This window comes from Scyliorhinus canicula, chromosome 21, assembly GCF_902713615.1.
Source record: "Scyliorhinus canicula chromosome 21, sScyCan1.1, whole genome shotgun sequence".
NCBI classification, from domain to species: domain Eukaryota; kingdom Metazoa; phylum Chordata; class Chondrichthyes; order Carcharhiniformes; family Scyliorhinidae; genus Scyliorhinus; species Scyliorhinus canicula.
In genome coordinates this window covers 10,663,995-10,691,219 of record NC_052166.1, presented here as the reverse complement: position 1 = coordinate 10,691,219, position 27,225 = coordinate 10,663,995, and the positions used below count along the sequence as shown (strand labels likewise).

At 49.3% G+C, this 27,225-nt stretch overlaps 1 protein-coding gene across 1 annotated transcript in view; it reads left to right on the top strand.

Annotated features, from left to right (window-relative positions):
* LOC119955922 (membrane-associated guanylate kinase, WW and PDZ domain-containing protein 1-like) overlaps positions 1 to 27,225 on the top strand; it is a 150,633-nt gene that overhangs the window by 11,671 nt on the left and 111,737 nt on the right. Inside the window, exons 2-3 of the mRNA XM_038782579.1 lie at positions 12,571 to 12,870; positions 17,808 to 17,924. Coding sequence (XP_038638507.1) covers positions 12,573 to 12,870; positions 17,808 to 17,924 — 415 coding nt within the window. The 5' untranslated portion in view covers positions 12,571 to 12,572. The remainder of the gene's footprint in view (positions 1 to 12,570; positions 12,871 to 17,807; positions 17,925 to 27,225) is intronic.

Genomic DNA, 27,225 nt, shown 5'->3' with positions numbered 1-27,225 from the left:
CTCTCTATCTCTCTCACACACGTACACTCGCTCTCTATCGCTCTCTCATGTACACTCGCTCTCATTTAGATTTAGATTTAGAACAGTACAGCACAGAACAGGCCCTTCGGCCCTCGATGTTGTGCCGAGCAATGATCACCCTACTCAAACTCGCGTATCCACCCTATACCCGTAACCCAACAACTCCCCCTTAACCTTACTTTTTAGGACACTACGCGCAATTTAGCATGGCCAATCCACCTAACCCGCACATCTTTGGACTGTGGGAGGAAACCGGAGCACCCGGAGAAAACCCACGCACACACGGGGAGGACGTGCAGACTCCGCACAGACAGTGACCCAGCCGGGAAACGAACCTGGGACCCTGGAGCTGTGAAGCATTGATGCTAACCACTATGCTACCGTGCTGCCCTCTCTTACACTCGCTTATCTCTTACACACGTACACCCGCTCTCTATCTCTCACACACGTACACTCTCTATCTCTCTCACACACGTACACCCGCTCTCTATCTCTCTCACACACGTACACCCGCTCTCTATCTCTCACACACGTACACCCGCTCTCTATCTCTCTCACACACGTACACCCGCTTTCTATCTCTCTCACACACGTACACCCGCTCTCTATCTCTCACACACGTACACTCTCTATCTCTCTCACACACGTACACTCTCTATCTCTCTCACACACGTACACCCGCTCTCTATCTCTCACACACGTACACTCTCTATCTCTCTCACACACGTACACCCGCTCTCTATATCTCTCATACACGTACACTCGCTCTCTATATCTCTCATACACGTACACTCGCTCTCTATATCTCTCACAGACGTACACTCGCTCTCTATCTCTCTCAGAGACACGTACACTCGTTCTCTATCTCTCTCAGAGACACGTACACTCACTCTATATCTCTCATACACGTACACTCACTCTCTATATCTCTCATATACGTACACTCTCTCTATATCTCTCATACACGTACACTCGCTCTCTATATCTCTCATACACGTACACTCGCTCTCTATATTTCTCATACACGTACACTCACTCTCTATATCTCTCATACACGTACACTCGCTCTCTATATCCCTCATACACGTACACTCGCTCTCTATATCTCTCATACACGTACACTCGCTCTCTATCTCCCTCAGAGACACGTACACTCGCTCTCTATATCCCTCATACACGTACACTCACTCTCTATATCTCTTATAGATGTACACTCACTCTCTATATCTCTCATACACGTATACTCACACTCTCTATATCTCTCATACACGTACACTCACTCTCTATATCTCTCATACACGTACACTCTCTCTCTATATCTCTCATCCACGTACACTCACTCTCTATATCTCTCATACACGTACACTCACTCTCTATAACTCTCATACACGTACACTCTCTATATCTCTCATACACGTACACTCACTCTCTATATCTTTCATACACGTACACTCACTCTCTATATCTCTCATACACGTACACTCATTCTCTATACCTCTCATACACGTACACTCACTCTCTATATCTCACACACGTACACTCACTCTCTATCTCTCTCACACACCTACACTCGCTCTCTATCTGTCACACATACGTACAATCCCTGTCTATCTCCATCTCTCACTCGTACACTCGCTATCTCGCACTCGTGTATACTTGCTCTCTCGCACTCACGTACACTCTATCACACTTACACTATCTCACTCATGTATACTTGCTCTCTATCTCTCTCTCTCTCACACACGATCTCCCACACTCTCTCTCACACACGTACACTCGCTCTCTGTCAGAAGAACATAAGAACTAGGAGCAGGAGTAGGCTATCTGGCCCATCGAGCCTGCTCCGCCATTCAATGAGATCATGGCTGATCTTTTGTGGACTCAGCTCCACTTTCCAGCCCGAACACCATAACCCTTAATCCCTTTATTCTTCAAAAAACTATCTATCTTTAGCTTAAAAAAATTTAATGAAGGAGCCTCAACTGCTTCACTGGGCAAGGAATTCCATAGATTCACAGCCCTTTGGGTAAAGAAGTTCCTCCTAAACTCAGTCCTAAATCTACTTCCCCTTATTTTGAGGCTATGCCCTCTCATTCTGTTTTCACCCGCCAGTGGAAACAACCTGCCCGCATCTATCCTATCTATTCCGTTCATAATTTTATATGTTTCTAGAAGATCCCCCCTCATCCTTCCAAATTCGAACGAGTACAGTCACAGTCTACCCAACCTCGCTTCGTAATCCAACCCCTTCAGCTCTGCGATTAACCTAGTGAATCTCCTCTGCACACCCTCCAGTGCCAGTAGGTCCTTTCTCAAGTAAGGAGACCAAAACTGAACACAATACTCCAGGTGTGGCCTCACTAACACCTTATACAATTGCAGCATAACCTCCCTCGTCTTAAACTCCATCCCTCTAGCAATGAAGGACAAAATTCCATTTGCCTTCTTAATTACCTGTTGCACCTGTAAACCAACTTTCTGTGACTCATGCACTAGCACACCCAGGTCTCTCTGCACAGCAGCATGTTTTAATATTTTATCATTTAAATAATAATCCCATTTGCTGTTATTCCTACCAAAATGGATAACCTCACATTTGTCAACATTGTATTCCATTTGTCAGATCCTAGCCCAGGGGTGGGCAAACTTTTCCGTGCAAGGGCCACATTCAGAAATTCACAATTTTAAAGGGCCGCATAGTAAATTAATAGTCCCGGTTGTAACCAATTAGCATGTGGCATATACCTCAGCGCTTCCCCCGGCGGCATCCTGCCTTTAGCCCTCTTTTTCTCTACTTTTCAAAAATGGCGCTTCACCCGGTTATGATTCTGGGCGCCTCATATAGAACATAGAACATAGAACAGTACAGCACAGAACTGGCCCTTCGGCCCTCGATGTTGTGCCGAGCAATGATCACCGTACTCAAGTCAACGTATCCACCTATACCAGTAACCCAACAGCCCCCCCCCCCCCCCCCCCCCCCATTAACCTTATTTAAAAAAAAAAAAAAAAATTTTTTATGACTTGACCTTTGGTGGGCCGCATAAAGACCTTTGGCGGGCCGCATGCGGCCCACGGGCCGTAGTTTGCCCACCCCTGTCCTAGCCCATTCACTTAACCTATCCAAATCCCTCTCTAGACTTCCAGTATCCTCTGCACTTTTTGCTTTACCACTCATCGTAGTGTTGTCTGCAAACATGGACACATTGCCCTTGGTCCCCAACTCCAAATCATCTATATAAATTGTGAACAATTGTGGGCCCAACACTGATCGCTGAGGGACACCACTAGCTACTGATTGCCAACCAGAGAAACGCCCAATAATCCCCCTCTTTGCTTTCTATTAATTAACCAATCCTCTATCCATGCTACTACTTTACCCTTAATGCCATGCATCTTTATCTTATGCAGCAACCTTTTGTGTGGCACCTTGTCAAAGGCTTTCTGGAAATCCAGATATACCACATCCATTGGCTCCCCGTTATCTACTGCACTGGTAATGTCCTCAAAAAATTCCACTAAATTAGTTAGGCACGACCTGCCCGTTATGAACCTATGCTGTGTCTGCCCAATGGGACAATTTCCATCCAGATGCCTCGCTATTTCTTCCTTGATGATAGATTCCAGCATCTTCCCTACTACCGAAGTTAAGCTCACTGGCCTATAATTACCCGCTCTCTGCCTACCTCCTTTTTTAAACAGTGGTGTCATGTTTGCTAATTTCCAATCCGACGGGACCACCCCAGAGTCTAGTGAATTTCGGTAAATTATCACTAGTGAATTTGCAATTTCCCTAGCCATCTCTTTCAGCACTCTGGGATGCATTCCATCAGGGCCAGGAGACTTGTCTACCTTTAGTCCCATTAGCTTGCCCATCACTACGTCCTTAGTGATAACAATCATCTCAAGGTCCTCACCTGTCATAGCCTCATTTCTATCAGTCACTGGCATGTTATTTGTGTCTTCCACTGTGAAGATCGCCCCAAAAAACCTGTTCAGTTCCTCAGCCATTTACTCATCTCCCATTATTAAATCTCCCTTTTCATCCTCTAAAGGACCAATATTTACCGTAACCACTCTTTTTTTGTTTTATATATTTGCAGAAACTTTTACTGTTTTTATATTCTCAGCACGTTTACTCTCATAATCTATCTTACTCTTCTTTAGAGCTTTTTTAGTAGCTTTCTGTTGCCCCCTAAATATTTCCCAGTCCTCTAGTCTCCCACTAATCTTTGCCAATTTGTATGCATTTTCCTTCAATTTGATACTCTCCCTCATTTCCTTAGATATCCACGGTCGATTTTCCCTCTTTCTACCGTCCTTCCTTTTGTTGGTATAAACCTTTGCTGAGCATTGTGAAAAATCACTTGGAAGGTTCTCCACTATTCCTCAACTGTTCCACCATAAAGTCTTTGCTCCCAGTCTATCTTAACTAATTCTTCTCTCATCCCATTGTAATCTCCTTTGTTTAAGCGCAAAATACGAGTATTTGATTTTACCTTCTCACCCTCCATCTGTATTTTAAATTCCACCATATTGTGATCGCTCCTTCCGAGAGGATCCCTAACTATGAGATCATGAATCAATCCTGTCTCATTACACAGGACCAGATCTAGGACCGCTTGTTCGCTCGTAGGTTCTATTACAAACTATTCTAGGAAATTATCGCAGATACATTCTATGAACTCCTCCTCAAGACTGCCTTGACCGACCTGGTTAAACCAATCGACATGTAGATTAAAATCCCCCATGATAACTGCTGTACCATTTCTACATGCATCCGTTATTTCTTTGTTTATTGCCTACCGCACCATAATTTTACTGTTTGGTGGCCTATAGACTACTCCTATCAGTGACTTTTTCGCCTTACTATTCCTGATTTTCACCCAAATTGATTCAACCTTATCCTCCATAGCACCGATGTCATCCCTTACTCTTCCCTGGATGTCATCCTTAAATAACAGAGCTACACGACCTCCCTTACCATCCACTCTGTCCTTCCGAATAGTTTGATACCCTTGGATATTTAACTCCCAGTCGTGACCATCCTTTAACCATGTTTCAGTAATGGCCACTAAATCATAGTCATTCACAATGATTTGCGCCATCAACTCATTTACTTTATTCCAAAAACCACAAGCATTCAGGTAAAGTATACCTATGTTGGTTTTTTTACCTCTGTTTTGAATCTTAACACCTCAATCAGTAACCTTTCCTCAGTTAAACTTCCTCTAACTTTTCTCCTAATTTTCCTTGTCCTTGAACCCATAATTTCATGTAACAACCTGCCGCGTCGTTTACCATTAATGTTTTTACTTCCAGTTGTATTCCTTTTAGTATTACTGGGCCTATTCACTGAGCTCTCCTCAGTCACTGTACCTTGTACTGTCGCCCTTTTTGATTTTTGACTATGGCTTCACTGCCTTATACTTTCCCCCTTACTGCCATTTGTTTCTGTCCCTGTTTTACTACCTTCCGACTTCCTGCATTGGTTCCCATCCCCTGCCACATTAGTTTAAGTGTCTCTTTGTCGCACACACATACTCGCTCTCTATCTCTCTCACACCCACGTATACTCTCTTACATAAACGTACACTTTCTCTCTCTGTCTCTCTCACACGTTCACTCGCTCTCCATCTCTCTCCCTCAAACACACGTGCACTCGCTGACTCTCTCTCTGGCTCTCTCTCTCTCTGACTCTCTCGCTCTCTTTAACTCTCTCTCTCACACTCTCTCTCACACTCTCACTCCACCTCCCACACACGTACACTCGCTCTCTATCTCGCTCAAACACACATGCACTCGCTCTTGTTCTCTCTCACACATGTACAGTCGCTCTCTATCTCTCTCTCACACACGTACAGTCTCTCTATCTCTCTAACATATACATATACATCGCTTTCTATCTGACACGTACACTCGCTCTCTATCTGTCACACATGTATACTTGGTCTGTCTTGGTCACACGTACACTCGCTCTCTATCTCTCACACACGTAAACACGCTCTCTATCTCTCACACATGCGTACACTCGCGCTCTCGGTCTCTCTCACACATACACTCGCTCTCTCAAGCATGTATCCTCGCTTTCTATCTCTCTCTCTCACACACGTACACTCGCTCTCTATCTCTCTCAGACACACATACACACACTCTCTCTCAAGCATGTATCCTCACTCTCTATCTCTGTCACTCACATGTACAGTCGCTCTCTATCTCTCTCAGACAAAAATAGACTCACGCGCTCTCTCTCCCAGGCACGGACACTCATTCTGTCTCCCTGACACACCAACACGTTTTTTCTCTCTCTCACATACGTACATTTGCTCTCTGTCTCTCTCTCACATACACTCGCTCTCTATCTCACATACACGTGCACTCACGTTCTGCCGCTCTCTATCTGTGTCACATACATGTACACTTGTTCTCCATGTCTCTCACGCACATACACTCGCTCGTCATCCTTCCCTCCCTCATACATGTACACTGGCTCTCTGTCTCTATCTCTGCTCTCTCATGAACACTTGCTCTCCATCTCTCTCTCACATTTTCACTCGCTCTCTATCTCTCTCTCACACATGTACACTCGCTCTCCATCTCTCACTCTCCCACACCTGTACACTCGCTCACTACCTCAATCACCCACATACACTGTCCCTCTCACATACACGTACTCTCACTCTCTATTTCTTTCTCTCTCTCTCACATACACTCGCTCTGACATAGACGTGCACTCGCATTCTCTCGCTCTCTCTCCCTCTATCTCTATCTCTCTCACTCACATGTACGCTCACTCTCTCTCACATGCGGACACCCGTTCTCGATCTCCCTCCCTCAAACACATGTATACTCGCTCTCTATCTCTCTCTCATGTACACTCGCTCTCTATCTTTCTCTCATGTACACTCGCTCTTATCTCACACATATTCACTCGCTCGCTATCTCACACACGTACTCTTGCTCTCTATCTCTCTCTCACACGTACACACACTCTCTATCTCTCTCTCGCACACGTACACACACTCTCTATCTCTCTCACACATGTACACTTGTTCCCTGTCTCTCTCTCATGTTCACTTGCTCTCTATCACACACGTACACTTGCTCTCTATCTCTATCACACACATACACTTTTCCCTATCTCTCTATCACACGTACACTCGCTCTCCATGTCTCTCACACACGTACACTTGAGTGCTCTCTCTCTCTCTCTCTTTCTTTCTCTCTCTCTCTCTCTCTCTCTCTCTCTCTCTCTCTCTCTCTCTCTCTCACATGTACACCCGCACTCTCTCTCTCACACATGTAGACTTGCTCTTTATCTCTCTCACTCACACACACACACGTACACTCAATCTCTATCTCTCTCTCACACACGTACACTTGCTCTCTTTCACACACACATGTATACTTGCTTTCTATCTCTATATCTCTCTCTCTCTCTCTCATGTACACTCGCTCTCTTATCTCTCTCACACACCTCCACTTGCCCTCTATCTCTCTCACACATGTCCATGTGCTCTCAAACACACGTACACTCGTTCTCTATCACTCTCACACATGTTCACTCGCTCTCTATCTCTCTCACACATGTCCACGTGCTCTATCTCTCACACACACGTACACTCGTTCTCTCTCACTCTCTCACGCATGTTCACTCGCTCTCTCTCTCTCTCTCTCACTCATGAACATTCGCTCTATGTCTCACATACGTACACTCGCGCTCTCACATACGTACACTCGCTTTATTTTGCTCAAACACAAGTACACTCGCTCTCTTTCTCGCTCTCACACACACGAACACTCACTCTCTATCTCTCTCATACATGTACGCTTGCTCTCCATCTGTCAGACACATATACTCGCTGTCTCTCTTTCTCACACAAGTACACTTGCTCTGTCTCTGTTTAACGTGTACACTCACTCTCTATCTCTCGTATGTGTACACTCGCTCTATATCTCACACACGTGTACACATGCTCTCTGTCTTTCCCACGCATGTACACTCACTATGTCACACACATGCACACTTCCTCTCTATCTCTCAGACACGTACACTCCCTGTCTATCTCCATCTCTCTCTCTCTCTCTCTCTCTCTCTCTCGTACACTCGCTCTCTCACACTCACGTACACTCTATCACACTTACACTATCTCCCTCACGTACATTCGCTCTCTGTCTCTTTGTCACACACACATACTCGCTCTCTATTTCTCTCACACCCACGTACACTCTCACATAAACGCTCACTCTCTATCTCTCTCACACCTTAACTCGCTCTCCATCTTTCTCCCTCAAACACATGTACACTCGCGCTCTCTCTCTCAGACTCACTCTCACAATCTCACTCTCACTCTCGCTCTCTCATGTACGCTCTATCTCTCGCTCTCACACAGGTACACTTGATCTCTATCTCTCAAACACATGTCACACACACGTACACTCACTCTCTATCTCGCTCAAACACATACACTCGCTCTCGTTCTCTCTCTCGCACACGTACAGTCGTTCTCTATCTCTCTAACATACACATATACATCATTTTCTATCCCACACACGTACACTCGCTCTGTCTCTGTCACACACGTACACTCTCTCTGTCACACACGTACACTCGCTCTGTCTCTGTCACACACGTACACTCGCTCTGTCTCTGTCACACACGTACACTCGCTCTGTCTCTGTCACACACATACACTCGCTTTGTCTCTGTCACACACGTACACTCGCTCTCTGTCTCTCTCAAGCATGTATCCTCGCTCTCTGTCTCTCCCACACACCTACACTGGCTCTCTATCTCTCGCTCTCACACGTACACTCGCTCTCTATCTCTCTCAGACACACATACACTCGCACGCTCTCTCTCCCTGACACACGTACACGTTCTCTATCTCTCTCTCTCTCACATACACTCGCTCTCTATCTCACATACACGTGCACTCATGTTCTCTCGCGCTCTCTCTCTCTCTCTATCTCTATCTCTCTCAAATACATGTATGCTCACTCTCTCTCACACACATACACCCGCTCTCTATCTCTCTCACATACATGTACACTCGCTCGCCATGTCTCTCACAAACGTACACTTGCTCTCTATCTCTCTCTCTCGCACACGTACACTCTTTAATTTGATTTGATTTATTATTGTCACATGGGTGGGTATACAGTGAAAAGTATTGTTTCTTGCATGCTGTACAAACAATGCATACCGTACACAGGGAAGGAAGGAGAGACTGCAGAATATAATGTTACAGTTATAGCAAGGTATAGAGAAAATATCAACTTAATACGAGGTAGGTCCATTCAAAAGTCTGATGGCAGTGGGGAAGAAGCTGTTCTTGAGTCGGTTGGTACGTGACCTCAAACTTAGTATCTTTGGTATCTGTCGTGTCGCGTCTTTTCGTCCGACGTCACTTCGTCCAACGACACTTCGTCCACGTCTTTTGGTCCAACGTCTTTTTGTCCGCCCGTCTTTTGGTCCAACGTCACTTCGTCCAATTATCCAATTACAAATGAACTCCGTATAAAACCATTTAATTGATAAAATGCAAGTACAATACAGCAAGTGAATTTAATTGCTAAAATGCAAGTAATTGATAAAATGCAAGTAAAATGCAAGTTGAAAAATGCAGTTTAAAAAGTTAAAAAATCTAAAAATGCAGTTAAAAAATCTAAAAGTTTACTAATTACTTAAAATTCCCGAAATTACTTAAAATTGATGTAAATTGTAAATTCCCGAAATTCCCTAAAAGTTAATAATACCTGCAATGTATGCCCCACATTCTCGAAATGTCTCCATTCTTTGTTTATCTGATGCCTAGTCTTTTTCAGGTTTAAAGCTCTTCGGATATATTGTAGAATATCCCGAAATTACTTAAAATTGATGTAAATTGCAAATTCCCGAAATTCCCTAAAAGTTAGATTTCCAGAACTGTACCCGAGAGAGAATAATGGGGAGAGGACAAGATGATTTGATATTCTACAATTCCGACAGACACAGATATAAGTGGGAGTCTAATTGGATTTAGACAATGAGTGCAGTTCTGAAAGAAGCAGATTTAAACTCGATTTTCGTCGAGTGATTAAAACCTCTGGTTGGCAGTGGGTTCTGACATTACAGGTCTGAAATGATCAAATATTCCATCAGATACAATGGCTCTCATCACGCTGGAGCATACATGGGTGAATATCCTGCAGCTTATCTTAATAATGTCTGGAGATTAGAATTAGAACAGTACAGCACAGAACAGGCCCTTCGGCCCTCGATGTTGTGCCGAGCAATGATCACCCTACTTAAACCAACGTAACCCGTAACCCAACAATCCCCCCCATTAACCTTACACTACGGGCAATTTAGCATGGCCAATCCACCTAACCTGCACATCTTTGGACTGTGGGAGGAAACCGGAGCACCCGGAGGAAACCCACGCACACACGGGGAGGACGTGCAGACTCCACACAGACAGTGACCCAGCCGGGAATCGAACCTGGGACCCTGGAGCTGCGAAGCATTGATGCTAACCACCATGCTACCGTGAGGCCCCTGATCAAGCAGCACAAATGCAGAACTCAACCTCAAGAGGCGAAATAGGTGGAGAGGATCCTTGAGCAGTAACATTGAAAAACTAAATTAAACTATTTGTAATTGGATAATTGGACGAAGTGACGTTGGACCAAAAGACGGGCGGACAAAAAGACGTTGGACCAAAAGACGGGCGGACAAAAAGACGTTGGACCAAAAGACGTGGACGAAGTGTCGTTGGACGAAATGACGTCGGACGAAAAGACATAGCACCGGTATCTGTATCTAACCCTGTGCTGGGAGTGTTTGATGGGGACAGTGTAGAAGGAGCTTTACTCTGTATTTAACCCCGTGCTGTACCTATCCTGGGAGTGTTTGATGGGGACAGTGTAGAGTGAGCTTTACTCTGTATCTAACCCCGTGCTGTACCTGCCCTGGGAGTGTTTGATGGGGACAGTGTAGAGGGAGCTTTACTCTGCATCTAACCCCGTGCTGTACCTGCCCTGGGAGTGTTTGATGGGGACAGTGTAGAGGGAGCGTTACTCTGTATCTAACCCCGTGCTGGGAGTGCTTGATGGGGACAGTGTGGCGGGAGCTTTACTCTGTATCTAACCCCGTGCTGTACCTGCCCTGGCAGTGTTTGATGGGGACAGTGTAGAGGGAGCTTTACTCTGTATCTAACCCCGCGCTGTACCTGTCCTGGGAGTGTTTGATATGGACAGTGTGGCGGGAGCTTTACTCTGTATCTAACCCCGTGCTGGGAGTGTTTAATGGGGACAGTGTGGCGGGAGCTTTACTCTGTATCTAACCCCGTGCTGTACCTGTCCTGGGAGTGTTTGATATGGACAGTGTGGCGGGAGCTTTACTCTGTATCTAACCCCTGCTGGGAGTGTTTGATGGGGACAGTGTAGAGGGAGCTTTACTCTGTATCTAACCCCGTGCTGTACCTGTCCTGGGATTGTTTGATATGGACAGTGTGGCGGGAGCTTTACTCTGTATCTAACCCCGTGCTAGGAGTGTTTAATGGGGACAGTGTGGCGGGAGCTTTACTCTGTATCTAACCCCGTGCTGTACCTGTCCTGGGAGTGTTTGATATGGACAGTGTGGCGGGAGCTTTACTCTGTATCTAACCCCGTGCTGGGAGTGTTTGATGGGGACAGTGTAGAGTGAGCTTTACTCTGTATCTAACCCCGTGCTGTACCTGCCCTGGAGTGTTTGATGGGTACAATGTAGAGGGAGCTTTACTCTGTATCTAACCCCGTGCTGTACCTGTCCTGGGAGTGTTTGATGGGGACAGTGCAGAGGGAGCTTTACTCTGTATCTAACCCCGTGCTGTGCCTGTCCTGGGAGTGTTTGATGGGGACAGTGTAGAGGGAGCTTTGCTCTGTGTCTAACCCCGTGCTGGGAGTGTTTGATGGGGACAGTGCAGAGGGAGCTTTACTCTGTATCTAACCCTGTGCTGGGAGTGTTTGATGGGGACAGTGTAGAGGGAGCTTTACTCTGTATCTAACCCTGTGCTGTACCTGTCCTGGGAGTGTTTGATGGGGACAGTGTAGAGGGAGCTTTACTCTGTAGCTAACCCCGTGCTGTACCTGTCCTGGGAGTGTTTGATGGGGACAGTGTAGAGGGAGCTTTAGTCTGTATCTAACCCCGTGTTGTACCTGTCCTGGGAGTGTTTGATGGGGACAGTGTAGAGGGAGATTTACTCTGTATCTAACCCCGTGCTGTACCTGTCCTGGGAGTGTTTGATGGGGACAGTGTAGAGGGAGCTTTGCTCTGTATCTAGCCCCGTGCTGGGAGTGTTTGAAGGGGATTGTTCTCTCCTCACCGCACCCAGCTAGAGTGTAAATAACTTTGTGTTGGAGCTGGTTACTAATCAGCCAGGTAACAGAACTTTAACCCCAATAACCTGTGTGTCCGGAACTTGATCACAGTGAAAAAGGAATAGTTGTGTTGGATTGGGCATGTCTCTGGTTGTTGATGTTGAGATATAAACCCCGCTCTCCTCTCTTCTCTCTCTCTTTGGACAGACATGTTCAGGAAGCTCCTCAGCATCACTCACTGGACACAGAGAACCCGGGAGGTGACCTTATGTCGGGACGAGCAGGGGGCTCTGAACTTTCGATTATTGGGCGGGGCAGAATACGGCCAATTCCTCTTCATTGCTGATCCCCAAGGTGGCAAAGCCCGACACCTACCCGGCAAGCTGCAGGCAGGTGACCTACTCCTCGAGGTGAACGACACTCCTGTATCCGGCCTCACTCTGAGAGACACACTCGGGCTCCTGGCAAATCTCCCTGACCCAGTCCGTGTCAAAACAGCTCCACAAGGTGAGGCTGTTAACAGCAGATTGTAGTCCTCAGCCTTTGTTGTGTTCCACTGTGAGAGGGAGAAAGTGTTTGTGTGTGAGTGTGAGAGAATGTGTGAGTGTGTGTGTGAGAGAGAGAGTGTGTTTGCCAGATACTGTGGGTGAGGAAGAGATTGCGGGTGTGTGTGAGATTGCGGGTGTGTGTGTGATTACGGGTGTGAGAGATTGCGGGTGTGTGTGAGATGGGTGTGTGTGTGTGTGAGATGGGTGTGTGTGTGTGTGAGATGGGTGTGTGTGTGTGTGAGATGGGTGTGTGTGTGTGTGAGATGGCGGGTGTGTGTGTGAGATGGCGGGTGTGTGTGTGAGATGGCGGGTGTGTGTGTGAGATGGCGGGTGTGTGTGTGAGATGGCGGGTGTGTGTGTGAGATGGCGGGTGTGTGTGTGAGATGGCGGGTGTGTGTGTGAGATGGCGGGTGTGTGTGTGAGATGGCGGGTGTGTGCGTGAGATGGCGGGTGTGTGCGTGAGATGGCGGGTGTGTGCGTGAGATGGCGGGTGTGTGCGTGAGATGGCGGGTGTGTGCGTGAGATGGCGGGTGTGTGCGTGAGATGGCGGGTGTGTGCGTGAGATGGCGGGCGTGTGCGTGAGATGGCGGGTGTGTGTGAGATGGCGGGTGTGTGTGAGATGGCGGGTGTGTGTGTGAGATGGCGGGTGTGTGTGTGAGATGGCGGGTGTGTGTGTGAGATGGCGGGTGTGTGTGTGAGATGGCGGGTGTGTGTGTGAGATGGCGGGTGTGTGTGTGAGATGGCGGGTGTGTATGAGATGGCGGGTGTGTGTGTGAGATGGCGGGTGTGTGTGTGAGATGGCGGGTGTGTGTGTGAGATGGCAGGTGTGTGTGTGAGATGGCGGGTGTGTGAGAGATTGCGGGTGTGTGTGAGATGGCGGGTGTGTGTGAGATGGCGGGTGTGTGTGTGAGATGGCGGGTGTGTGTGTGAGATTGCGGGTGTGTGCAAGAGATTGCAGGTGTGTGTGAGATTGCGGGAATGTGTGTGAGATTGCAGGTGTGTGTGAGATTGCGGGGATGTGTGCGAGATTGCGGGTGTGTGCGAGATTGCGGGGATGTGTGCGAGATTGCGGGGATGTGTGCGAGATTGCGGGGGTGTGTGCGAGATTGCGGGTGTGTGTGCGAGATTGCGGGGATGTGTGCGAGATTGCGGGGATGTGTGCGAGATTGCGGGGATGTGTGCGAGATTGCGGGGATGTGTGCGAGATTGCGGGGATGTGTGCGAGATTGCGGGGATGTGTGCGAGATTGCGGGGATGTGTGCGAGATTGCGGGGGTGTGTGCGAGATTGCGGGTGTGTGTGAGATTGCGGGGATGTGTGTGAGATTGCGGGCGTGTGTGTGAGATTGCGGGCGTGTGTGCGAGATTGCGGGGATGTGTGCGAGATTGCGGGGATGTGTGCGAGATTGCGGGTGTGTGTGCGAGATTGCGGGTGTGTGTGAGATTGCGGGCGTGTGTGTGAGATTGCGGGCGTGTGTGTGAGATTGCGGGCGTGTGTGTGAGATTGCGGGGATGTGTGCGAGATTGCGGGGATGTGTGCGAGATTGCGGGTGTGTGCGAGATTGCGGGGATGTGTGCGAGATTGCGGGCGTGTGTGTGAGATTACGGGGATGTGTGTGAGATTGCGGGGATGTGTGCGAGATTGCGGGTGTGTGCGAGATTGCGGGTGTGTGCGAGATTGCGGGTGTGTGTGAGATTGCGGGTGTGTGCGAGATTGCGGGTGTGTGTGAGCGAATCTGTGTGTATTTAGACTGTCTCATAAGAACATAAGACATTAAGCCCCTTGATCCCACTCCGCCATTCAATACCATCATGGCAGATCTCCTCTCGACCTCAACTCCACTTTCCTGCCTCCATAACCCATCAACCCATTACTAATTAAAAATCTGTCCATCTCCTGAAATTTATTCAATGTCCCAACATCTGCCGCACTCAGGGGTAGTGAATTCCACAGTTTCACCATCCTTTGAGAGAAATAATATCCTCTGCTCTCTCTGCTGCTCGTTGTTACGACACCCTGGGCAAGTGCGCAGTCAATTCAGGCACCCCCTTCCTGGAGTCACAACACAAGGGAATTAACTGATAATCGTATAAAAATTCCTTGCACCTTTGGCCCTCTTCAATCATTACAGTCACCAGGTTTAGAACATAGAACAGTACAGCACAGAACAGGCCCTTCGGCCCTCGATGTTGTGCCGAGCAATGATCACCCTACTCAAACCCACGTATCCACCCTATACCCGTAACCCAACAACCCCCCCCCCTAACCTTACTTTTTTTAGGACACTACGGGCAATTTAGCATGGCCAATCCACCTAACCCGCACATCTTTGGACTGTGGGAGGAAACCGGAGCACCCGGAGGAAACCCACGCACACACGGGGAGGACGTGCAGACTCCGCACAGACAGTGACCCAGCCGGGAACCGAACCTGGGACCCTGGAGCTGTGAAGCATTTATGCTAACCACCATGCTACCGTGCTGCCTATATTTAAACACGATTACTGTTTATTTGTAAAACGAATTATCCTGAAATATGCAGTAAACACAATTGGATAACAACAAGCTAATACCTGCTCCCCACTCGAATTGGCCTTCTCCCCAGACATACAAGATAGACAAACACACAGGGGTGGAAAGCAGTAAAAAAAATCATAAGGATGAGAGTTCTTGTTTCACCTGGGTGTGGTTTCTTTAGTACGTTTTCTTAACAGCGAGTTTGCAGACTGGAGTCTTTCATTTTCAGCCAGTAGTTCATAGGATCACGTCAAAAAATTTGCAGTGAAGAAGGAGGCCACTTGGCCCATCGAGTCTGCACTGGCCCATTGAAAGAACATCCCACGTAATCCAGAAACCCCACCCAACCTTGACCATCCTTTAACCATGTTTCAGTAATGGCCACTAAATCATAGTCATTCACAATGATTTGCGCCATCAACTCATTTACCTTATTCCGAATACTATGAGCATTCAGGTAAAGTACACTTAAGTTGGCTTTTATACCTCTGTTTTCAATCTTAACACCTTGATCTGTAACCTTTCCTAAGTTATTTTTCCTCTTAACCTTTCTCCTAATTTTCCTTGTCGTTGAACCCATATCTTCATGTAACAACCTGCCGTGTCGCTTTCGATTTATGTTTTTACTTCCAGTTTTATTCCTTTTAGTATTACTGGGCCTATTCACTGAGCTCCCCTCAGTCACTGTGCCTTGTACTATCGCCCTTTTTGATTTTTGACTATGGCTTCTCTGCCTTCCACTTTCCCCCTGACTGCCTTTTGTTTCTATCCCTGTTTTACTACCTTCCGACTTCCTGCATCGGTTCTCAGCCCCCTGCCACATTAGTTTAAACACTCCCCAACCGCTCTGGCAAATAGACCCCCCCCCCGGAGGACATCAGTTCCAGGGGAGACACTTCCTGCACACATGCTGGCCTGCCATATGGAGCAAGAGGAGCAGACCATGCCTTGGAGCTGTCCTGCCATGAATTATTCCTTTGAATTAAACCTTTGAAATTAAACTTTCGAAAGAGATATTTGTGTCAGATTAATTCCAATCCCCGTGTACTATTTAATAGTAATTTAATAGCCTCTCATCCTCCTCCACTCCAAAGAGAAAAGCCCTAGCTCCCTCAATCTTTCTTCATAAGACCTACCCTCCGAACCAGGCAGCAGCCTGGTAAATCTCCTTTGCACCACATCCTTCCTATAGTGCACAAGCGCAAGCAGAAAATTTCCAGGTAGACAACGAAGATTGGGGGATTTGTTAAAGGAAGGGGGGTTTGTGATAAAGGTCTTGTTGAGTGCCAGGGTCATTAGACAGACGGGCAAGAGCGAGGAGATAAATAATACACAGGGTGCTATTGGAAAGGAAGTGGAGAGTATTATAATACAGGGGGTTATTCCAAGCCAGAGGAGTTAGTTGTTTAAATGTTAATGTTTAACATTTGGTGGCGCAGTGGTTAGCATTGCTGCCTCACGGCGCCGAGGTCCCAGGTTCGATCCCGGCTGGAAAAAATGAATTGGGTACTCTAAACTAATTTTTAAAAAATGTTAAGGTTTAAAACGGTCTGAATTTTCACATCCAAAACAACGGTGTTATGTTTGAAGGAAGGGGAGAATTGATTGGGGGTTCTCAGTTTAGAGGGAGCAGGGATTAGAGAGTAGGTGTTGGGGGGGGGGGGGGGGGGGGGTGGATGGATGGATGCTGTGCCCAGGAGAGGGAAATTAGTCACTGTGAGGGATGTTCACAGGGAGGGGGAATTAGTCAGGGTGCATAAGAACTAGGAACAGGAGTAGGCAAATAATAAACTTTATTATTAATAAGAATAATCTTTATTATAGTCACAAGTAGGTTTACATTAACACTGCAACAAAGCTACACCTTGTCCAAAAACTATGATCTCTTTCCAGATTGCCTCACAAGAGGAAGCATCCGTTCTAAATCTACTTTGTCAATAATCATCTTGTATAACTCAATTATATCCCCTCTCGTCCTTCTAAACACGAGAGATTATCGGCCTAAACTGCTCAATCTCCCTTCATAACACAAACCCCTCATTTCCGGAATAAATCTGGTAAACCTCCTCTAGTGCAACTTCCTAACTTCCTCTGTCTTCAAATAAGGGAACCAAAACTGGGCTCAATGTTCCAGCTGTGGTCTCACCAATGTCTTGTACCGCTGCAACAACACTTCTCTTCTTTTATAATCTGTTCCTTTAACTATAAAGGCCAAAATTCCATTTGACTTCCTTATTACCTGTTGTACCTGCATGTTCGTTTTCAAACACAAAAACTCCCAGATCCCTCTGCACCGAAGCACTCTGAAATTTTTCTCCATTTAGGTAATAAGTTGCTGTTCCATTTTTCTGACCAAAATGGATAACCTGTTCTCTCTCCAGGTTCCCAGCTGAACTCTGACCTGCGGCACTTCCTCAAACAGGTGTTCAGTAAAGGCTCAGCAGACTTCGAACTGCAGGATCGAATTCGTCAGAACCTGTACATCCGGGTGGTGCCATGTAAGTACAGAGAGTGCCCCCAGAGAATGGCACAGCAACCACACAACAGGGTCATGGTACTGGATGGTGTGCGTGTCTAATCTATACACTGTGACTTGGGAGTGAGAAATGGTGGGGAATGTGTTCCAGCGAGGGAGTGAAACATGGAGTGCAATTTCATTTGGCTGTGTTTGGGGCATTGCTAATTCATGTTTGATGGGACGTTGTTTTCATCGTAGAATCACAGAATCCCAACAGTGCAGGAGGCCGTTAGGCCCATCGAGTCTGCACCGACCCCCTGAAAGGACACCCCACCTAGACCCACTCTCCCGCCACCCCAGGACCCCACCTAACCTTTTGGGCAATAAAGGGTAATTTAACACGGTCAATCCACATAACCTGCACAGCTTTGGACTGTGGGAGAAAACTGGAGCACCTTTAGGTAACTCACACAGGCCGAGGTCGGAATTGAACCAGAGTCCCTGGCACTGTGAGAAAGCAATGCTGACCAAACCTGCACCTCTGAAAAATTGAGCATCATGACATTGGATCAACTAACCAAAGTCATGAGGCCTGTTTGCAATTTGATGGAAGCAGAGTGATTCTCTCAAAGGATGTGGGTGTCGCTGGCTGGGCCCCGCATTAATTGCCTGTCCCTAATTGCCCCTTGAGAGGGTGGTGGTGAGCTGCCGCCTTACTGCAGTCCATGTGGTGTTGGTGCACCCACTGTGCTGTTAGGGAGGGGGGGTTCCAAGATTTTGACCCAGCTGATATATTTCCAAGTCAGGATTATTACGATCCTGGACCAGACCCCAACAATGACTCGGATACTGGTTAGAGACCCCAATGTTTTATTTACTTTTTCGTGAGACTGCGAGGAAAGGATACCAGGAGTGATTTCAAGTAAATGCATTGATACCAGCTTGGAAAATTATATCCATTATATCTCATCCACTGTTGCTGTCCCTGGTAGAATCCTAGGACATGGGGTTTTTTCTCTGCTGATGTTAATTACCTTCATTTCCTCACTCCTTTCAGACGCTAGGCTACCGTCTATTTCTGATAAGGAACATGTGCTCTTGATTCTATAGGCAAACACTGAATGGAATGGAATGGAGATGGCTGAACTTTGGTCACTGCCGTTCACTCAATTGCAATTTGCATTTCCTTATTCCCCATGGTAATTTCTTCAGTCTCTGATTCTAAGGGCCTACATTTACTTTCGCTTCTCTCCTTTTTTATATACTTATAAAAGCTCTTTCGATATTTCCCGCTGCTTATTTACCTCCATGACTTTTCGTCTATTTACCCAATCAACCATAGCCAGTTCTCCCCTCCTATCCTTGCGATTGGCTTTGGTCAAGTTTAAGTTTCTCATTTCTGATTGTGGTGTGTCACTTTCAGCTGAAGATGGAATTGAATGGTATTATGGTCACTATTTCCCACAGGATCTTGCACCACAACATGCTAATTAACCCTGCTTCATTACACAATACTAGATCTAAAACAACTTATCCCCAGTCTGTTCCACAATGTATTCCTCTAAGAAACTGTCACAAAAGAGACTCACCTTCCAGGCTATTCTTACCAATTTGATTGGTCCAGCCTGTATTAAGGTTAAAGACTCCAGTAATTTATTGTTAATGCCTTGTCCACTGCTACGACTACTGGTACCTATAAACTGCCCCCACCAGTGTTTTCATGACCCATGTTATTCCGATTTTGCACCCATCCTAGCCTTCCTCGCTAATGTCCTTTTCATGTCATCCTTTATCATCAGGGCTATCCCTCTTCCTTTGCCATTCTGTCCAACTGTCCAAAATGTTGTGTACTATGGAATATTTATTTTCCAACCTTGCTCACCTTGTAACCATGTCTCTGTAATGTGGAATAGATCAAAACCATTTATCTTGATTTGTGCCACTGATTATAAACGTGAATGCTGGGACCAGTTCAGAGAAGGTTTACCAGACTGATACCAGGAATGGGCGCGTTGTCTTATGAAAGAGTTGGACAGGCCGGGCTTGAATCCACTGGGAGTTTAAAACAGCAAGAGGTGGCTCAAAACCTTCAAGATCCTGAGGGTTGTTGACAGGGTGACTGTGGAGGGGATGATTCCTCTTGTGGGAGAATATAGAACTGGGGAAAAGCTGGGAGGGGGGGGTGAGATTATTGTTTAAAAATGAGGAGGACGCTGATTTAAGATCGAGCTGAGGAGAAATCTTTTTCCTCAGAGGGTCGGGAGTGTCTGGAACTTTGCTCCTCAAAAGTCGGTAGAAGCAGTCTTTGAATATTTTCAAGGCAGAGCTAGATACATTTGTGATTGACGAGGGGGGTGAAAGGTTATCCTCTACCTTCTGTGGTAGAGGATTCGACAGGTTCAGAATGAAGAAATTTCTCCTCATCTCAGTCCTGAATGGCAACCCCTTGTTCTAGATCCACCCCCCACCCAGAGGAAACAAAATCCCTGTATCCAGTCTGTTCAGCTCTGCCAGAATTTTATACATTTCAACTAGATCCCCTCTCGTTCTCATGAACTCCAGTTTCCGGATGACCCAATCTCTCTTCGTACAACAATCCTGGCGCAAACAACTCCGATTCTCTCAGCAAAACATCCCTCCTGCTTCAGCCTATGTCGTCGGTTGCTACCCGGACCACGACAAGTGGATTCCCCCCTCCCACTCCCAAGATCCCCTCCAGCTGCGAGGAGGTGTCCTCAATCCCGGTGCTGGGCGGGCAAGACAACCTGAGTTCCCGGTCATGGCACGATGAGAATCATATCAACCCCCCACCCGGCGACCATCGTCATTTCCCCCCCACTTGACCATGCTGTCGTGACGAGTTTGCTTACCCCATCCGAACAAGCACTAAGTTGAGGGCCGATGCTCCACCACCTCTACCATGCGACCGTCAGACATAGGAGAAGAAGTAGGCCATTCAGCCCATCGAGTCTGCTTGCCCCACATGACGATGTCCCGACTAATGTGAGAGGAACAGCTGGCTTGTAATGCAGAACAAGGCCAGCAACGTGGGTTCAATTCCCGTACCAGCCTCCCCAAACAGGCGCCGGAATGTGGCGACTAGGGGCTTTTCACAGTAACTTAATTGAAGCCTACTTGTGACAATAAGCGATTATTATAATTAGGAGAGAGATTAATTTAAACAGCCTCGTTTTTCCATTCACTATCCGTCCACAAACAGAGGTGTTTTAAAAATTTTTTCACCCCCTCCCCTCAATAAGTGTATTTTACCTGACCCTCCAGTTTGGGGTGATCTGATCTTCCACGAATAATCCCACAGCAAACAGGTAAAATAAGAGGGTTGGTTTATTTTACACACACACAAAACGCAGGAAAGCATTTGGTAACATCGTCCTTTCTTTTGCATTCCTACAAGAAAAGAGGCAAAGGGGAAACGAAAGGGATCCAGGGCAAAGACCACCATCAAAATAAGAGTTATCGTTTTACGTGATTCCAGAGTCCTGTAAGTCAATGTCCAATGAAGGTTCTTTCATGTGTCTTTGTTGGGCTGAATTACTGTCCTTGGTCTGAGAACTCAATCACAGGTTGAAGATGCTGGAAAGTATTCTTTCTCCTGGAAATTTCTGCATTGGTGAAACAGAATTCTTTCTGGAGGTCAGGCTTCGGAGTGAGTTAGAGCTCAAAGGTAGGCCGCTAGCCTGGAGTCCGGTTTGCTCTTTGGAGGTCAAACCGTAACGTTTCGAGAGAGATAGAACATAGAACATTACAGCGCAGTACGGGCCCTTCGGCCCTCGATGTTGTGCCGACCCGTGAAACCATCTGAAGCCTATCTGAACAGAGATGGTGGTTGGAGGCAGGTGCTGTCACTTTGGAGTCCTGCTGCTCTTTGGAGGTTATAGCAGAGGCCGACAATGGAGGGCCGTCTGGTGCAGATGTCCTGTCTGCTGATCCACTGTGTTGCCTTGCTGGAATGTTTATACAATACAAGTTACAGCCTGATGGAACCATCAATTCATGAGACACGTGCTTTAAGATATGAACAGTGGTTATGAACTCTCGATGAACTGCAGGCTGGCTCTGGACAAGGGTATTTATATAGTAGTCCAGGGGGAGGAGTCGTGGGCGGAGCCACGAGTGGAGCCCTGCACAAACTCCTGAGCATTCCCAGAGCTACTCCCCCTAGTGGTCGGATAACGCTACTGCGCTTACAATGGTATTGGTAAATACAGTGTGAATTACTAAGTTACATTCACCACACAGCCCAGGCCTGTTCCTGTTGTAATGGTTTAGAATCTATCAGAACTACCAGCATGTGACTAGCTGCAGCCATATCCAGACACACCTGCTTTCTCTCCTGCCTCCGAGATGGGACACGACCTGCTGGATCCCATACAAACCTGACTCGCACTCACAGCCCCAGTGTTCCTGACCATTGACCAACTGTAAATTTCTGCCCAACCTAGGGTTAAATCGGCTCCTTTAAAAACATAAACACTGGGAAATCGAAACTGGGAAGTGATGTTCACCAGTAGAAAGGGATCTTTTTTGAAATGATCTTGTTGTGACCAATCGACGGGGGTGAGGGAGGGGAGAGAGGGAGAGGTTGAAGAAAGAAAGGGAGCCCGTTCGTCCCTCCTCTCCTAGGAGCATAACAATATGCAGGTATCTCTGAATCGAACATATCGTCCGGGAAGATTTTGGGGTCCTGGGACCGGTTGTACCCAATTTGGGGTTTGTCTGGGAAGGAAAGAATTAGAGCGAGGTGAAGTTAGTTGTTCCTTTGAAAGAGTGGAAGGCAACTAAAATGGCTGGAGGAAGCCAGCCAGGATCTGGAGGAATACAGGGAAGCTAGAATGGTTCTGAGTTTGTAGATCCATAGTTTAGCTCACTCGGCTAAATCACTGGCTTTTAATGCAGACCCAGGCAGGCCAGCAGCACGGTTCGATTCCCGTCCCAGCCTCCCCGGACAGGCGCCGGAATGTGGCGACTAGGGGCTTTTCACAGTAACTTCATTGAAGCCTACTCATGATAATAAGCGATTTTCATTTCATTTCACCCTAGAGTGCAAAAGGAGGCCATTCAGCCCAATGAGTCGGTATCAACACTCCGAAAGAGCACCCTGGCCCATTCCCCCGGCCTATCCGGGACATATAAGATAGTCAGAGGGTTAGATAGGGTGGACAGTGAGAGTCTTTTTCCTCGGATGGTGATGACCAACACGAGGGGACATAGCTTTAAATTGAGGGGTGGTAGATATAGGACAGATATCAGAGGCAGTTTCTTTACTCAGAGAGTAGTAGGGGTGTGGAACGCCTTGCCTGCAACAGTAGTAGACTCGCCAACTTTAAGGGCATTTAAGTGGTCACTGGATAGACATATGGATGAAAATGGAATAGTGTCGGTCAGATAGGCTTCAGATGGTTTCACAGGTCGGCGCAACATCGAGGGCCGAAGGGCCCGTACTGCGCTGTAATGTTCTCTGTTCTATGTTCTATCCCCTGAACCACACATTGATCAGGACCAATCCACCGAACCGGCACATCTTTGGGCTATGAGGAAACCAGAGCAACCGGAGGAAACCCACGCAGACACGGGGAGAGCGTGTAAACTCCACACCCTCGCCCGAGGCTGGAACAAACCCATGTTTCCTGACGCTGTGAGGCAGCAGTGCTGGACACGGGACCTGTTTAAGCTGAAGAGCCGCAGGATACAACAGCCCAATGCCTGTGAGTGAAGCCCCCTCTCCACTGTCTTACCCTGCCCACTGTCCACTATCCGACCCTGCCCCCTCTCTGCTATCCTACCCTGCCCCCTCTCCGCTATCCTACCCTGCCCCCCCTCCACTATCCTACCCTGCCCACTCTCCACTATCCTACCCTGCCCCCTCTCCGCTATACTACCCTGCCCCTCTCCACTATCCTACCCTGCCCCCTCACCACTATCCTACCCTGCCCCCTCTCCACTATCCTACCCTGCCCCCCTCCACTATCCTACCCTGCCCCCTCTCCACTATCCTACCCTGCCCCCTTTCCGCTATCCTACCCTGCCCCCCTCCACTATCCGACCCTGTCCCCTCTCCACTATCCGACCCTGTCCCCTCTCCGCTATCCTACCCTGCCCCCTATCCGCTATCCTACCCTCCCCCCCTCCACTATCCTACCCTGCCCCCTCTCCACTATCCTACCCTGCCCCCTCTCCACTATCCTACCTTGCCCCCTCTCCGCTATCCTACCCTGCCCCCTCTCTGCTATCCTACCCTGCCCCCCCTCCACTATCCTACCCTGTCCCCTCTCCGCTATCCTACCCTGCCCCCTCTCCACTATCCAACCCGGCCCCATCTCCGCTATCCTACCCTGTCCCCTCTCCGCTATCCTACCCTGCCCCCCTCCACTATCCTACCCTGCCCCCCTCCACTATCCTACCCTGCCCCCTCCGCTATCCTACCCTGCCCCCTCTCCACTATCCTACCCTGCCCCCTTTCCGCTATCCTACCCTGCCCCCCTCCACTATCCTACCCTGCCCCCTCTCCGCTATCCTACCCTGCCCCCTCTCCGCTATCCTACCCTGCCCCCCTCCACTATCCTACCCTGCCCCTTCTCCACTATCCTACCCTGCCCCCTCTCCACTATCCTACCCGGTCCCCTTTCCGCTATCCTACCCTGCCCCCTCTCCACTATCCAACCCTGCCCCCCCCTCCACTGTCCTACCCTGCCCCCCCCTCCACCATCCTACCCTGCCCCCCTCCACTATCCTACCCTGCCCCCCTCCGCTATCCTACCCTGCCCCCACTCCACTATCCTACCCTGCCCCAACTCCACTATCCTACCCTGCCCCCTCTCCACTATCCTACCCTGCCCCCTCTCCACTATCCTACCCTGCCTTTCTCCGCTATCCTACCCTGCCCCCCTCCACTATCCTACCCTGCCCCCCCTCCACTATCCTACCCTGCCCCCCCTCCACTATCCTACCCTGCCCCCTCTCCACTATCCTACCCTGCCCCCTCTCCACTATCCTACCCTGCCCCCTCTCCACTATCCTACCCTGCCCCCCCTCTCCACTATTCTACCCTGCCCCCTCTCCACTATCCTACCCTGCCCCCTCTCCACTATCCTACCCTGCCCCCCTCTCCACTATCCTACCCTGCCCCCTCTCCACTATCCTACCCTGCCCCCCTCTCCACTATCCTACCCTGCCCCCTCTCCACTATCCTACCCTGCCCCCCTCTCCACTATCCTATTCTGCCCCTCTCCGCTATCCTACCCTGTCTCTCTCCGCTATCCTACCCTGCCCCTCCTCTGCTATCCTACCCTGCCCCCTCTCCACTATCCTACCCTGCCCCCCTCCACTATCCTACCCTGCCCCCACTCCGCTATCCTACCCTGCCCCCTCTCCGCTATCCTACCCTGCCCCCCCTCCACTATGCGACCCTGCCCCCTCTCCGCTATCCGACCCTGCCCCCTCTCCGCTCTCCTCCCCTGCCCCCTCTCCGCTATCCTACCCTGCCCCCCTCCACTATCCGACCCTGCCCCCTTTCCACTATCCTACCCTGCCCCCCTCTCCGCTATCCTACCCTGCCCCCCTCCACTAACCTACCCTGCCCCCTCTCCACTATCCTACCCTGTCCCCTCTCCGCTATCCTACCCTGCCCCCCCTCCACTATCCAACCCTTCCCCCCTCCACTGTCCAACCCTGCCCCCCCTCCACTATCCTACTCTGCCCCCCTCCACTATCCTACTCTGCCCCCCTCCACTATCCTACCCTGCCCCCTCTCCGCTATCCTACCCTGCCCCCTCTCCACTATCCTACCCTGCCCCCTCTCCACTATCCTACCCTGCCCCCTCTCCACTATCCGACCATGCCCCTTCTCCGCTATCCTACCCTGCCCCCTCTCCACTATCCTACCCTGCCTCCTCTCCACTATCCTACCCTGCCCCCCTCTGCGATCCTATCCTGCCCCCCCCCTCCGCTATCGTACCCTGCCCCCTCTCCACTATCCTTCCCTGCCCCTCCTCTAACCCACCCTGCCCCCTCTCCACTACCTTCCCTGCCCTCTCCACTACCTTCCCTGCCCCCTCCTCTATCCCACCCTGCCCCCTCTCCGCTATCCTACCCTACCCCCTCCTCTATCCCACTCTGCCCCCTCTCCACTATCCTACCCTGCCCCCCTCTCCACTATCCTACCCTGCCCCCTCTCCACTATCCTACCCTGCCCCCTCTCCACTATCCTACCCTGCCCCCCTCTCCACTATCCTACCCTGCCCCCCTCTCCACTATCCTACCCTGCCCCCCCTCTCCACTATCCTACCCTGCCCCCTCTCCACTATCCTACCCTGCCCCCTCTCCACTATCCTACCCTGCCCCCTCTCCACTATCCTACCCTGCCCCCCTCTCCACTATCCTACCCTGCCCCCTCTCCACTATCCTACCCTGCCCCCTCTCCACTATCCTATTCTGCCCCTCTCCGCTATCCTACCCTGTCTCTCTCCGCTATCCTACCCTGCCCCTCCTCCGCTATCCTACCCTGCCCCCTCTCCACTATCCTACCCTGCCCCCCTCCACTATCCTACCCTGCCCCCACTCCGCTATCCTACCCTGCCCCCTCTCCGCTATCCTACCCTGCCGCCCCTCCACTATGCGACCCTGCCCCCTCTCCGCTATCCGACCCTGCCCCCTCTCCGCTCTCCTACCCTGCCCCCTCTCCACTATCCAACCCTTCCCCCCTCCACTGTCCAACCCTGCCCCCCCTCCACTCTCCTACTCTGCCCCCCTCCACTATCCTACTCTGCCCCCCTCCACTATCCTACCCTGCCCCCTCTCCGCTATCCTACCCTGCCCCCTCTCCACTATCCTACCCTGCCCCCCCTCCACTATCCGACCCTGCCTCCCTGCACTATCCTACCCTGCCCCCCTCTCCACTATCCTATTCTGCCCCTCTCCGCTATCCTACCCTGTCTCTCTCCGCTATCCTACCCTGCCCCTCCTCTGCTATCCTACCCTGCCCCCTCTCCGCTATCCTACCCTGCCCCCCTCCACTATCCTACCCTGCCCCTTCTCCACTATCCTACCCTGCCCCCTCTCCACTATCCTACCCGGTCCCCTTTCCGCTATCCTACCCTGCCCCCTCTCCACTATCCAACCCTGCCCCCCCCTCCACTGTCCTACCCTGCCCCCCCCCTCCACCATCCTACCCTGCCCCCCTCCACTATCCTACCCTGCCCCCCTCCGCTATCCTACCCTGCCCCCACTCCACTATCCTACCCTGCCCCAACTCCACTATCCTACCCTGCCCCCTCTCCACTATCCTACCCTGCCCCCTCTCCACTATCCTACCCTGCCTTTCT